The 13608-nt window shown below is 38.3% G+C and overlaps 1 protein-coding gene across 4 annotated transcripts in view; it reads right to left on the bottom strand.

Moving 5' to 3' along the window:
- The window catches only part of INPP4B (inositol polyphosphate-4-phosphatase type II B), a 478846-nt gene that overhangs the window by 35887 nt on the left and 429351 nt on the right, over nt 1-13608 (bottom strand). For all 4 annotated transcript variants that reach the window (XM_075929897.1, XM_075929896.1, XM_075929898.1 and 1 more), the window contains 2 exons: nt 13285-13397; nt 5255-5409 (listed from right to left, as the gene is read on the bottom strand). In XM_075929897.1, coding sequence (XP_075786012.1) covers nt 5255-5409; nt 13285-13397 — 268 coding nt within the window. The remainder of the gene's footprint in view (nt 1-5254; nt 5410-13284; nt 13398-13608) is intronic.

The raw sequence follows: 13608 nt of genomic DNA, 5'->3' as shown, positions 1-13608 counted from the left end.
CACAACCTTTTAAAACACTTTACAGTACTAATAAAAGGGATCAAGCCCATTAACCTTATTTAGACAAAACTCAAAAGCATAGCTGCCAACTTCCCTCAAAGTGAACTGTTTGTTAGAAGGCCATTAGATTTCTCCTTGGGGAAAACTGTAGGTTAGCTCTCCTTTCTATATTTACATAATTTTACATGAAAGCAAAAATCCCCTCATTTAAAAAAAAAAAGGTTTAATTAACAGCAGAACATATTCAGTTCTAATTTACACCAATGTAAACCAAATAAAACTCAGCTGGTTCCACTGAATAGAGAGAGATTATTACCACTTGGCTTCACAAGCAATTCTTGTATATACCAGGGTATATACACCAGATTTGCCTTTTTATTGTATTTCATACTGCAAATTAATATGTAATACTGTCAGAAAATGTGGTGGATGCTGACACCAAGATCACCAGAGATGACCAGAACCATGAACTGGGGATGTTAAATTTCAGTCAGCTAATTGAGTAATCAATGGAATTTTTATCGACTACTCAATTAGTCCATAAGGAGGAGGTGGGGTGCTTGCTATCCCAGCTGCACCTCTGCCTTTTAAATATAGCAGGAACGCAGGGCTCATACTACATTTCAAATGCAGAGGCGCAATAGGAATTGGGGTGAGCGGGGACTCAAGCATGGGTCCCGACTGTGGCATTTCTGCCTTTGAAATGTAGCAAGAGACCTGTGGAGCTCCTGCTACATTTCAAAGGCAGGGGCACAGCACGTAGGACCCGTCATGTGTGGGGACTCCTTGAGTTCCCCCGCTTGAGCTGTTTTCCCTGTGCCTCTGCCACCCTCTCCCAGTGGAGACCGTGTGGCTCCCCTTGCCCAGCACCGGCTCCCCCTTTGCTGCCTCTGATACAGAGTAGGGATGTTAAATTTAGTTTAATGAACTATTAGATGTAATTTCATCAACTAGTTGATTAGTCGATAAGTGAGGGAGCCACAGCACAATTAGCTTCCGGCCCTGGGGCTCTGCCTTTTAAATGTGTTAAGATGTGGCAGGATCTTAATATGTTTAAAAATCAGAGGTGCAGTGAAGGGGCCCCAGCACAAGCCAGGAATCAGCTGTCCCGGCTCATGCCAGATTCTCTTTGCTGCACCTCTGCTTTTTAAATGTATTAAGAGCAGCCACCTGGTCCCTGCTACCCTGATGCCTCCCCTGCCCGCTGCGGACACCATGCTGGGGGGAAGCTGGCTTCTAAGCTGGCTCCCCCCCAGCATCGGCTCCTGATTTCCCCCCCCTCTCCTCGACTGCCTCTGTTAGAGACAGCAAGTGTGTGTGTGGGGAAAACGACTAGTCAAGCTTATGCTTAACGGACAGTTGACCAGTCGCTTACATCCCTACCTCAAACCTTCAGCACTAGGAGCAAAAGGTTGCAACTACTCAACCTATCACCTGGGCCTAAGGAATCACTCCATTAGCTATCAATAAGCAGTAGGCTATTCTGGTCACAGGTGCCAATCCCTAGGGGAAAACATGCGCACACTCACTAAGCCAATCCATTACACTAGAATCCTAAATAATCTTCAGCATTACTGTGCCATCTGTTCAACATACTTCATTTTTTAAAGCATTTAGTAGTGTTCTTCTGTAATGTCCCGATCCATGAAAGCACTTAAGAAAATGAACTTAAATATGAGTTTAAAGTTTAGCAGGTGTTTAAGTGCCCTTCCTAAATAGGAATGCTTTCCTGAGTTGGGGCCTACATTTTAATTTTGTCTCTTACTAAATTAACATTTTATTAATTGCCCAATACTCTAAATGTTCTCCATGTCTATTTGCATTTTCTGCTACTACCTATCTCCAATTTTAGTACCATCTGCAAATTTTATCGGTGCATTACTCATTTCATTCTCCAAATCAATTATAATGACATTAGACACAACTAGTTCCAGTGCAAGGAGCATTTAGTCTGCAAAAACCTACAATACTTTTGTGCTGACAAGTTAGTTTGTACAATATACAAAATCCTATTTATAGAGTTTCTAATGGCTGAATTTTTCCATTCATCCTATGAGTCTTACTCTTCATAATAATTTATTTTATATGGTTGAGATACTTATATCCACTATTTAGGGTAGGTTTTTAAAAGTCACATTTATTGATTGCTTATGAAAGAAAAACAGAACTGAAATGCCAACAGACAAGTGTTCAATGTAGAAAATTCAGGAATAGCTCATTAGTGGTAAAACATGAAGGTATGAAAGATAGTGCATGCAAGTGTCACTAACTGAAAAAACTGTAGTGGTCAAAGGGTTTAGGGGTGCTAATGATATATATGAAATGGTACTTTAGTATATCATCACAGTAAATAAGCAACTTGGAAGTTGGCAATACATGTCAATCCTCAGACTGCTTCACTGAATTATCCTTTCTAGCAATTACATATGTTATTTAAAAAGAAACAAGTTATCTACTGAAGGAGAGGGATAAGTTTAGATTTAACTGCTTCTGAAATTAATCCATAAAAACAACTTCTTGCAGCAGGATATGAAATTATCTGTTTGGATCGTTACTAAAACTTTAAAACAATGTGTAACTTAGTTTTGAGTTGCACAAATCCAATTTAAACAAATTAAGGAAGAAATTCTAATAATACGTTGCACAGTGTAGTAGAGGACAATTTATTACATCTTAAGAGGCTGTGCTGAAATTTATGGTTTTGCAAGTATTCTTGTAAAATATTCATTAAGGATCCTACATGCAAAATGTTTTTATTTTAAAAGTCCTACTGTATTCATAAAAATTTGGGCTCTCAAACTATTAAAAATGAATCAATTTATTATGCAATTAAAAAATTAATCATGATTATTTACACTGTTAATAACAGGATGCCAATTTAAATTTTGTGGATGTTTTCTATATTTTCCAATATATTCATTTCAATTACTACCCAGAATACAAAGTGTACAATGTTAACTTTATATTCATACACGATTAAAAATATTTGCACTGTAACCCTCCCAAAAGTAAAAGTATTTTTCAATTCACCTAATATAAGTACTGTAATGCAGTCTCTTTACCATGAAAGATGACCTTGAAATTATAGACTTTTGTAAAAAAATTGCATTAAAAAACAATGTAAAACTAGAATCTACAGTCCACTCAGTCCTACTTCTTGTTTCAGCCAGCCGCTCAAACACTTTTGTTTGCATTTATGGGAAATAATGCTGCCTGATTCTTTTTTTACAATGTCACCTAAAAGTGAGAATAGGTGTTCATATGACAGTTTCATAGCCAGAATTGCAAGGTATTTTTATGTTCCAGATATGCTAACCACTTGTATTGCCCCTTTTTGTTTTGGCCACAATTCCAGAGGACATGCTTCTATACTGGTACTTGATTAATTAAATCTGTAGCTGAACTCCTTCAGGGAGAATTGTGTGTTTCCTGCTCTGTTTTATCTGTATTCTGCCATATTTTTATTTTATTTTAGCAGTCTTGGATGATGACCCAGCACGTTTTTTTTTTAAAACAGTCTCAGACTTGACAAAACACAAAGAAAGTACCAATGAGAGATTTCTAAAAATAGCCATACTACTTCAGTCAAGATTAAGAATCTGAAGTGCCATCCCAAAATCTGAGAGGGATGAGACACAGAGCATACCTTCAGAAGTCTTGAAAGAGCAACACTCTGATTTGGAAACTAAAGAATCCCAACCACCTTAAAAGAAAAATCAAACCTTCTGGTGGCATCTGACTCAGATGATGAAAATGAACGTGCACTGGTCCGTGCTGCTTTGGATCATTATCGAGCATAAACCATTATCAGCATGGACACATGTTCTCTGGAACAGTGATTGAAGCATGAAAAGACATATGAACCTTTGGTGCATCTGGCAGGCAAATATCTTGAAACACCAGCTAGAACAGTGTCACATGAACAACTTTGTTCACTTTCAGTTGACATTGTAAACAAGAAGTAGGAAGCATTATCTCCTGCAAATGTAAATAAACTTGTTTGTCTGAAGGATTGGCTGAAAAAGGATTGAGTGAACTTGTAGGCTCTAAAGTTTTACATTGTTTTAGTTTTGAGTGCATATTATGTAATACAAATATTTTAAGTTGCATTTTTCACAATAAAGAGATTGCACAATAGTAGTTGCATAAGATGAACTGCAAAATACTCAGTCCTGGGGGAAGCTGCAATTGTTGTAATTTGGAGCCATAGTAAAATTACAGAATTCCCCCAGGGTTAAAATACAACTTGTATTTATTGTTTTTACAGTGCAAATATTTATAATAAAAACAATAACCTAAGCATTGTACACTGAAATAAATATATTTGAAAATGCATAAAAACACCCAAAATATTTCATTAATTTCAGTTGGTATTCTATTGTTTGACAGTGTGATTAAAACTGATTAAGTTTATTTGAATACAATTTTTAGTTAATCATGTGAGTTAACTGAGATTAATTGTTAGACCTACTTAAAACAATTATCTATGAAATATCTGTTCTTATAGGAGTGATAGATAACACAGTGTAGGGACCAGATTAATTTTATCTAAATTTTTTCACTAGAAATTATTTCCTGAGACCAACATGCAAATATTAAAAAAACTCTAACACCTTTTAATTACACATTCTTAATTATTACTGTCTTCATGTTTGCACAGCTATACTTAATGCAATGTTAAATTCCTAAAAAAATGACAATTTAATCTATTACAAACATCAATCTAAACTTGCTTGACCATCCTTTTCAACTTGGATAGCTACCAATTATAACAAATACGTATCCTGATTTAGGTTATGTTTGGTCCAGATAAATTGTATTGAAACAACAAGATATTAAACATCTTGGAAAGTTTTTATAGAGTATTTTTTTCTTTCTTAGATGTATGGGCATGTTGCTACAATTGTGTCTCTTATGGAAGCCTATACAAAAATTAAAAATGAACTGCTAAGTAACTAGGTCAAAATACTGCAGCCCTCACTCCTCAATAAAGCAAGTTTTAGCCTGCAACACATTTATTACAGGTTGAACCTCTCTTGTCTGGGACTCTCTGGTCCAATAGGACCACTGATGTTGCTGGACCAGAGAGCCCCTGGACCAGCAAGCTCCCTCATTTGGGACCAGTCTGGTCCTGAGGGTGCTGGACCAGGGAGGTCCAACCTATACTACCTAGTACTAAGGCAATTTAGTCTATACATGTGTTTGAAACAAAACCCAACAGCAACAAAAACACAATAAAAAAACAAAAACATACCTTCTCATACAGTCCAGTGCCCGGATAAAGAAGTCCTTGTGTAGCTGATGTTCATCTCTCAAGATTGAGCACTGTTCTAGTGTCACTGACATGGATGTCCTGTCTTTGGCACTTTTGCAACAGGTAAAACGGATTCCATTTAGCTTGCGGCAAATCTATAAAACAGACAAACCAAACTATTACTTTTCAGCATCACATACACTGTAAAGGATAGCACAAAGTAACTCATGTTTTATTAGAGAATTCCCACCCAGGAAGGCTTACTTTTTTTTGGGTAACCATTTTCATCTTTTTTTTTTTTTTTGGCTGCTTCAGGGGGTAGCTGAGTTAGTCTGTACAGAAAAAAACAACAAACGGTCTGGTAGCACTTTATAGACTAACAAAACATGTAGATGGTATCATGAGCTTTCATGGACACAGCTCACTTCTTCAGATGACTGGAATTCTCTCCAAAATAAACAGGAGAGAAGTGAGGGGGCAGGGGAAAAGCTGGGAGAGGGGAAGACAAAAAAGGAGGGGGTGGGTGACAGGGAGCAGAGGGCAGAGTGAATGAGAAAGAATCTGAAGTTTAGGTAGTTAAAATGAAGCAGATAAGAATCAAAGTCAATTGATAGTATCCTTCCTGACATAGGAATCTACACAAAGAGCAGTTTGTACCTTCATTGACTGTTAGGTAGATAGTGTCCCAACCATCCTTCGTCATGATTGAGTCCATTAATATGAGAATTTAATTTGCGGATGAACTCTAATTCCAATGATTCTCTGTGTATCTGGCTAGTAGAATTGGTTTGTGACAAGACAGCCACTTGAAGATCTTTTAAACAGTGATTAGGAAAATTAAAGTGTTCCCCAATAGATTTCTGTATGTTTCCTTTACATATATCTGATTTGTATCCATTGATTCTTTCCTGCAGAGACTGTCCAGTTTGTCTAAAATATATACCAGTGGGGCATTGCTGGCATTTGATGGCATAGATCAAATTACCAGCTGTGCAGTCAAATGACCTTTTGATTTGGTAGCTTATGTTATTGGCTCCAGTGATGAATTCACTAGTATAGATATGTGGGCAGAGTTGGCATTGTGTTTGGTTGCCAGACTTTAACACCAGATTACAGAGAGAAACTTCAGAACTTTCATTCATGCTTAAATGCAACACATTACAAATGGGCCTTAATAAAGATGCTAATTACCTTACACATTACAAAAACCTACTGATAGTCCTAGTAACTCCAGATTAGCCATTCATTGATTTACAATAAGCTATTTCCTCCTTCCCTCTCTCTCTCTCATACCACCTTCTGTTCTAAAATCTGATGTTAGTTTATAATGTGTTCACTTTCTTCATTGTATTCCTTTGTTATGTTTGGTCATGCCAGTTCTTCAAGTCATATTCTGAAAGAGAAGTGGGTCTGGCCCACAAAAGCTCATCACCTAATAAACTATCTTGTTAGTCTTTAAAGTGCTACATATTTTTTCCTTTTATTTTACCAAAATCAGACTAACATGGCTACTGCTCTATTACTCCTTGTACAATAGGAGTTACAGGCTCGAGAGTAAGAAGTCCTCCAGCTTGACAGCATTTCGACATTACAGTAGAGTCCCTATCATCTGACCTAAATGGGACTGACACATGGTCGGATTACCGAATATGTCGGATGATACAGACTCTACTGTAGAGCGCAATGGAACAGCTGATGCCGCTCCTGCCGGGGACGAAGTCCCTGCAGAACAGCATCAGCTGTTCCCTTGCTCTCTAGGAGAAGCTGCTGCTGCTGCCGCTCCTGCCTGGAAGCGTCCTGGCAGCAGCAGCAGCTTCTCCTAGAGAGTGACGGGGCAGCAAGCGGGGCCATTCTCTCGGCCCGCGCTGTATCCGACAAAGTCCCCGGGAGCTGCAGGGTCTGATAAAGCGGAGTGTCAGATTACCGGGTGTCGGTTAATCCGGATTCCATTGTATTTTGAAATAACTGCCTGCTGTGTAGATGCAGACTAAGTTATTTCGAAATAATGCTAGTTATTTTGAAATAATGTTGCTGTGTAGATGTACCCATAGTGGTTACCTTTACGTTGTCAGCATCTGCTAACATTTGCCTTTCAATGGAATCAAAGATGACCCGTTTTCCTCCGGTCTCCAATATTTAGAAAAGAAATGTCTATGGTAACACATAGCAAATGTAGACTTTAAATGTACATTAAATGTAGTCCCATTATAATGAGCAATAATATATTTATTACAATAATCTAATTAATCCTTTACAGCAGGAAATTGTGATTTCACAATATAAATATGCTAACATATTACGGTATCAACATCAAGAGCTCCAGACTTGACAATTGCAGGGGGTTAACTGAAAAATAGGGTAGTATAAGGGCAAACTTTGAAGGGGTTGTAAAGTAGAAAAATGCTTTTTTTCCCTCCTGAAGTATTTTAAAGATTCACTGAATGGATGACAAAAGAATTCTCTGGAGATGTGAATTGAAAATAAACCCTATTCTGTTCTTTGTTGATTATTTTAGAGTCCCATGCTGATTTATCTTTTTACTTCTTTTGAGAGTAATGTTGTATGATAATTGCAGAATTCCTATCAGAAAAAGACTTACCTTTTTACACACAATGAATTTACATTGTAATAAATGTTGTTACATTTATTACCCTATTACAAAAAGCATGAGCAATATATAAAACTGTAAAAACTTTACTGCTAAAACAGTCTGTGATGTGCCACTGAAATCTGATTGTTTCCACTGTTTAAAAAAAGGTAAAACCCTTTGCCCTGTATAGTTTTGTGTATTTGAAAATGCAGAGAAAGAAAAAGGGTTGCCTTTATACTACAACATATAAGGGAATTTTTCTGCTAGTAGGAACTTCCATAACTCCACTGAAATCCATGGTGTTGTGCCTGTTTACACTGGCAGAGAATTTGGTTCCAACCTTTAGACTACCAAGCAAGTTATAAATTACACCCCTTTGGATACCAATACTAAACATCCTAATATCAAAAATCTATACAGGGTGAGGTCATGTGTTCCACAGGCTCACTGGATTTATTCAGATACTGGGGTTGCAAGAGGACCCTCTGACAGCGACCGCGAGCTATGTTCCATGGCTACCCAACCATGCTCCCTCCCTCTGATGTGTTGTGTTAGCAGGAAACGATACTGGTGTTCAGGTTGATGTTCTTGACTGACAGTCATACATGGCAGTCTCTAAATATGAGAGAGTTGGAGAGGTAGAACCCCCCATCTACATAGCTGACTGACAGTTACAAAAGTAAGCTATCATTTGGGAAAGATGGGACCTCTTGATACAGACTCTGTCTCCACCGCTCCCCAATAGTCAATGGAAGGCAGAGAGAACATCAGGGACCTTTAGTCTTTATTTTTTAAGGAAATGTTTCAGAGACCCCCTGCTTCAGGAGACACCTCTCTCTTGTATGCAGATTGTTATTCAGGAGTTTACTATGTAGTAGCCCTGTAGTCCAGCCACAGAAGTGATGGAGCAGAATCAGTGCCTTCTCTTCCCTCTGCAGGCTCTACCAATAGAGGAATAATAGACCTGGCACCAGCCAGAATAGAGAGGAAACAGTTTGGACAGAGAGGGTGGAGACATCACACCAGTATTTGGTTATTATAGCATGAGATGGAGGAGATTCTGGGGAGCATATTTAGTGCTAAGGAAATCTGTGAGGAGGCTCAGTGCAGACAGAAGGTATTTTTTTTAAGCACCAACCTTGTCTCAAGCTCTGTGGAGCATAGCATGGATTGAAAATAGTGGCCTTGGATAGCTTGTAACTCATTCAAATCTGAATAGATTTTCACACAGCCAGCAAAGGACACCAGTGGGACCTCTGGATAAATCCCCTTCCAAATTTCATGTTCCTACTGTAAGAGCTCTTCAAAAAAAATAGGTGTTTTATTTATTAATTTATTTTTCTCGGAGGATTTCCTTTGTTCAATTTACCTTTTTTGTTTTTTATTTCCTTAGTTTGTATTTCTTCAAATACAATATCTAGTTGATCGGTGCTTTAATCACTGTAGTTGGAATGCATAACTGTCATGGTGACAGTAGCTACAAAAATGAAATATGTGTAATTTACTTAAAGGTGATTTGTAGAGTGCCTATCTCAGTAGCAGCTAGATATTCATTTACAAATTAAAGTACCTTCATATTTAAAACTATGAACAAGAGAGACTGTGTACAGAAATATTCAACTGGAGCTAAACCAAGTAATTATGTTTTGCAACAGGCCCTGAGGCTCGTTGTACTCTTAAGAATAAAAGCAGGGTACATATGAATAACCGAAGTTCAGTATGCCACAATAATGAATTTATTTCAAATTAGATAAAGATTCACTGTATAAACCAGTGATGGGTGACCTCCAGCCTGCAGGCCACGTGCAATCCCTCTGGGTTCTATGCAGACAGAAACCAGCAGAATCTGGAAACCCTGTGCATAGGCCTATGAGACATTTTGTTTACACATAGAGTTGCCAGATTCTGTTGGTTTCTGTCCATGTGGTTATTTTTCTACCAGTACTGCTAGAGTGACAAGCATGAAAAGGAAGGGCACATGAAGTGGAGTTCCTCAAGGATCTGTTTTGGGACCCGTACTGTTCAATATCTTCATCAATGATGTAGATATTGGGATAGAGAGTACGCTTATTAAGTTTGCAGATGATACCAAACTGGGTGGGGTTGCGACTTCTTTGGAGGATAGGGACATAATTCAAAATGACCTTAGCAAGTTAGAGAAATGGTCAGAGGTAAACAGGATGAGGTTTAATAAAGAGAAATGCAAAGTGCTCCACTTAGGAAGGAACAATCAGTTCCATACATACAAGATGGGAAGCGACTGTCTAGGAAGGAGCATAGCAGAAAGGGATCTAGGGGTCATAGTGGACCACAAGTTGAATATGAGTCAACAGTGTGATGCTGTTGCAAAAAAAGCAAATATGATTCTAGGTTGTATCAACAAGTGTGTTGTAAGCAAAACTCGTGAAGTCATTCTGCCGCTCTACTCTGCACTAGTTAGGCCTCAGCTGGAGTACTGTGTCCAGTTCTGGGCGCCACATTTCAAGAAAGATGTGGAGAAATTGGAAAGGGTACAGAGAAGAGGGACAAGAATGATTAAAGGTTTAGAGAAGATGACCTATTAAGCCAGGCTTCATGAACTGGGCTTGTTTAGTTTAGAAAAAAGAAGATTAAGGGGGGACATGATAGCAGTTTTCAAATATCTAAAAGGGTGTCACAAGGAGGAAGGAGAAAATTTGTTCCTCTTGGTTTCTGAGGACAGGACAAGGAGTAATGGGCTTAAAGTGCAGCAGGGGAGGTTTAGATTGGACATTAGGAAAAAATTCCTAACTGTCAGGGTGGTCAAATATTGGAATAAATTGCCAAGGGAGGTGGTGGAATCTCCCTCTCTGGAGATATTTAAGAACAGGTTAGATAGACATCTGTCAGGGATGGTGTAGACGGAGCTTGGTCCTGCCTTGAGGGCGGGGGGCTGGACTCGATGACCTCTTGAGGTCCCTTCCAGTCCTATTATTCTATGATTCTATGAAGTCTAGTGTGTGCTGACTGCACATAGCACTGACCGTGAGAGCTGTATATGCTCCCTCTGCATCCAAAGTGCTGCTACATTTCAATGGGCACACCTCCGCAAATTCCAAGTACACAAGTGCAGTAAGCAGTACTACCATATCCCAGGAGATTTCTTGATAACAACAATGTTGCAGTCCACTGAGATGAGGGAGGGTCACTCATTAGCTTTGGTTGCCCATTGTTGATATAAACAGTAACTGGATACTGAAGGATAGTGATAGAGATGCAGCCGTGTTAGTCTGGTCTAGCTGAAACAAACAACAGGACTATGTAGCACTTTAAAGACTAACAAAATGGTATATTAGGTGATGAGCTTTCGTGGGCCAGACCCACTTCCTCAGATCAATTTGTGGAAGAAAATTGGCTCAACCATATATACCAAAGGGATACAATCAAAAAAAAAAAAGTGAACACATAAAATTGACAAATCAGATTTTAGAACAGAGGGGGTTGAGGGGGGAAGGTTAGTGTCTGTGAGGTAATGATATTAGGGGTGATAAGTGGGGAAGCTATCTTTGTAATGGGTGAGAGAATTAGCATCTTTGTTAAGGCCTATACATAAAGTGTCAAATTTAAGCATGAATGACAGATCTGAGGCTTCTCTTTGAAGTCTGGAGTTAAAATCTCTTTGAAGCTATGTATATTGGACAAACTTATCAGACACTTCGTCAAAGAATCAATGCACATAAAACAGACATCAGGCACTTTCACATAGAGAAAACTGTTGCTTGCCATTTTAACCAGACTGACCATTCTCTCAATGACCTTAAAACACGCATATTGTTTCAAAGAGATTTTAACTCCAGACTTCAAAGAGAAACCTCAGAACTGTCATTCATGCTGCATAGTCCTGTCTTTTGGATACTGAAGGGAGTATCTTAAATGTTTTAACATCCTTATGGGCATATATCAGTAACCAAGGTCCTAATACTGTAATATAGGCTACGTCTACACTGCAATGTTTTTGCGCAAAAGCCTGTGGAGCGTCTACACCTCAAATGTGCTTTTGCGCAGTAACACAGCAGAACAGAGGGTTTTTTCTGGTGTAGGTAAACCTCCTACTACAAGGCAGAAATTGGATTTTTTCTTCCCAAATATAATACTTTATACTCATCTTTACTGAATTTTAATCTTGTTGATTTCAGACAATTCTGTAACTTGTCAAGGTAATTGTGAATGCTAATCTTGTTCTCCAAAGAGCTTGCAACCCCTGCCAATATGAGGTCATCTGCAAATTGTATGAGCATACTCACCATTCCAAATTTCAAGTTATTGGAAATATTGAATCGTCCTGGATACAGGGCAGATGCCTATGTGACCCTCACTGAGGCTACATCTAGACTGCAGGCTTCTTTTGGAAGAAGCTTTTCCGGAAGAGATCTTCCGTAAAAACTTCTTCTGGAAGAGCACGTACACATTGCCAAAGTGCCTCAAAAAAGTGATCTGCTTTTTCAAAAGATAGCATCCACACTGAATTGACATGATCTCACATTTAAACTGTGATTACTATGGACACCACGGCACCTATGCTTTTTCCTCTTCCCTCTTCTGTAAGAACTCCCTCTTCCCCATCTACATATGCCTTTTTCTGAAAGAGCTCTTTTGGAAAAAGGCTTCTTCCTCATAGAAAGAGGATTACCAATGCCAGAAAAAACCCTTTGTTCTTTCGATTTTCTTTCAAAAGAACACAATTGCAGTGTGGATGTTAACTGAAGGGTTTTCTCCGGAAAAACAACTGTTTTTCCGAAAAAAAACTCGGTAGCGTAGACATACCCTGAATGTGGCCTCCCAGTTTGATAATGAATCTTTGATAACTATTTTTTGAGTAAGAGCTTTCTACCCATTTTTTCTACCCTCTTTCTACTAATTTTATCTAGACTACATTTCCCTAGTTTGCTCATGCAAGACTGTCAAGTCTACTGCTTCCCTACTATCCAACAGACCAGTAATTCCTGTCACAGAAGGAAATTAGATTTGGCATGATGTGTGTTTGACAAATACATGCTGACTGTTCTATATAACCTAATGAGATATTTACAAACTGATTAATAATTTCTTCCAGTATCTTTCCAGCTATCTGTAATGTCCTGGGTCCAATTTTTCTCCTTTTTAAAGACAGGTACTGATTGTCCACCTCTAGTCCTTTGTGACCTCACTCTTCCTCCAGAAGTTCTCTGTGCCATGTATCTGTGATGAGCTACATAATGAAAAATATTTAAAAAATCAAAAAGCAGAGGATTCAAGTATTGGGAAGCATGAGAGATCCATGAGAGGGTCACTTTCTTATAACAACTCAGCAATTGAAAATGACAGAAAATCTACAGAAATTTTTGGAGTGCCTCCTTAAAAATCTCCTTACAGCCCTGATATCAACAGGTATATGGACAATCAGTACACCACATATGAAAGTATTTGGAACAAAGCAGCTTACCGTTGCAGCCACCCACATAATTTCAACATTCTTTCTTTTTTTGGCGTGGATATTTTGATGAAGATTTTCTAGTAATCCTTTTAGGTCATTCTGTTCTTGAATATGTGGTAGGCCTGAAAAGAAAGAAAGAGTCAGTGATAATGTTTATGGGGACTTAAAAGATTTCCTCACTAAAGAAAAGCTCCAACATTTAGAGTCTCATTTTGGATTCATGATTATTTTGAGAGACCGCAGAAGCTAACTGTTTAAAGAATAAGAAAAAATATATTTCCTCTGTAAACAGAGGGCTTTGCTTTCTACAGGCCATATTCTGAGAAATATAAG

The sequence above is a fragment of the Pelodiscus sinensis genome, chromosome 5 (genome assembly GCF_049634645.1).
Source record: "Pelodiscus sinensis isolate JC-2024 chromosome 5, ASM4963464v1, whole genome shotgun sequence".
NCBI lineage: Eukaryota > Metazoa > Chordata > Testudines > Trionychidae > Pelodiscus > Pelodiscus sinensis.
This window is presented reverse-complemented; position numbering and strand designations above follow the sequence as displayed.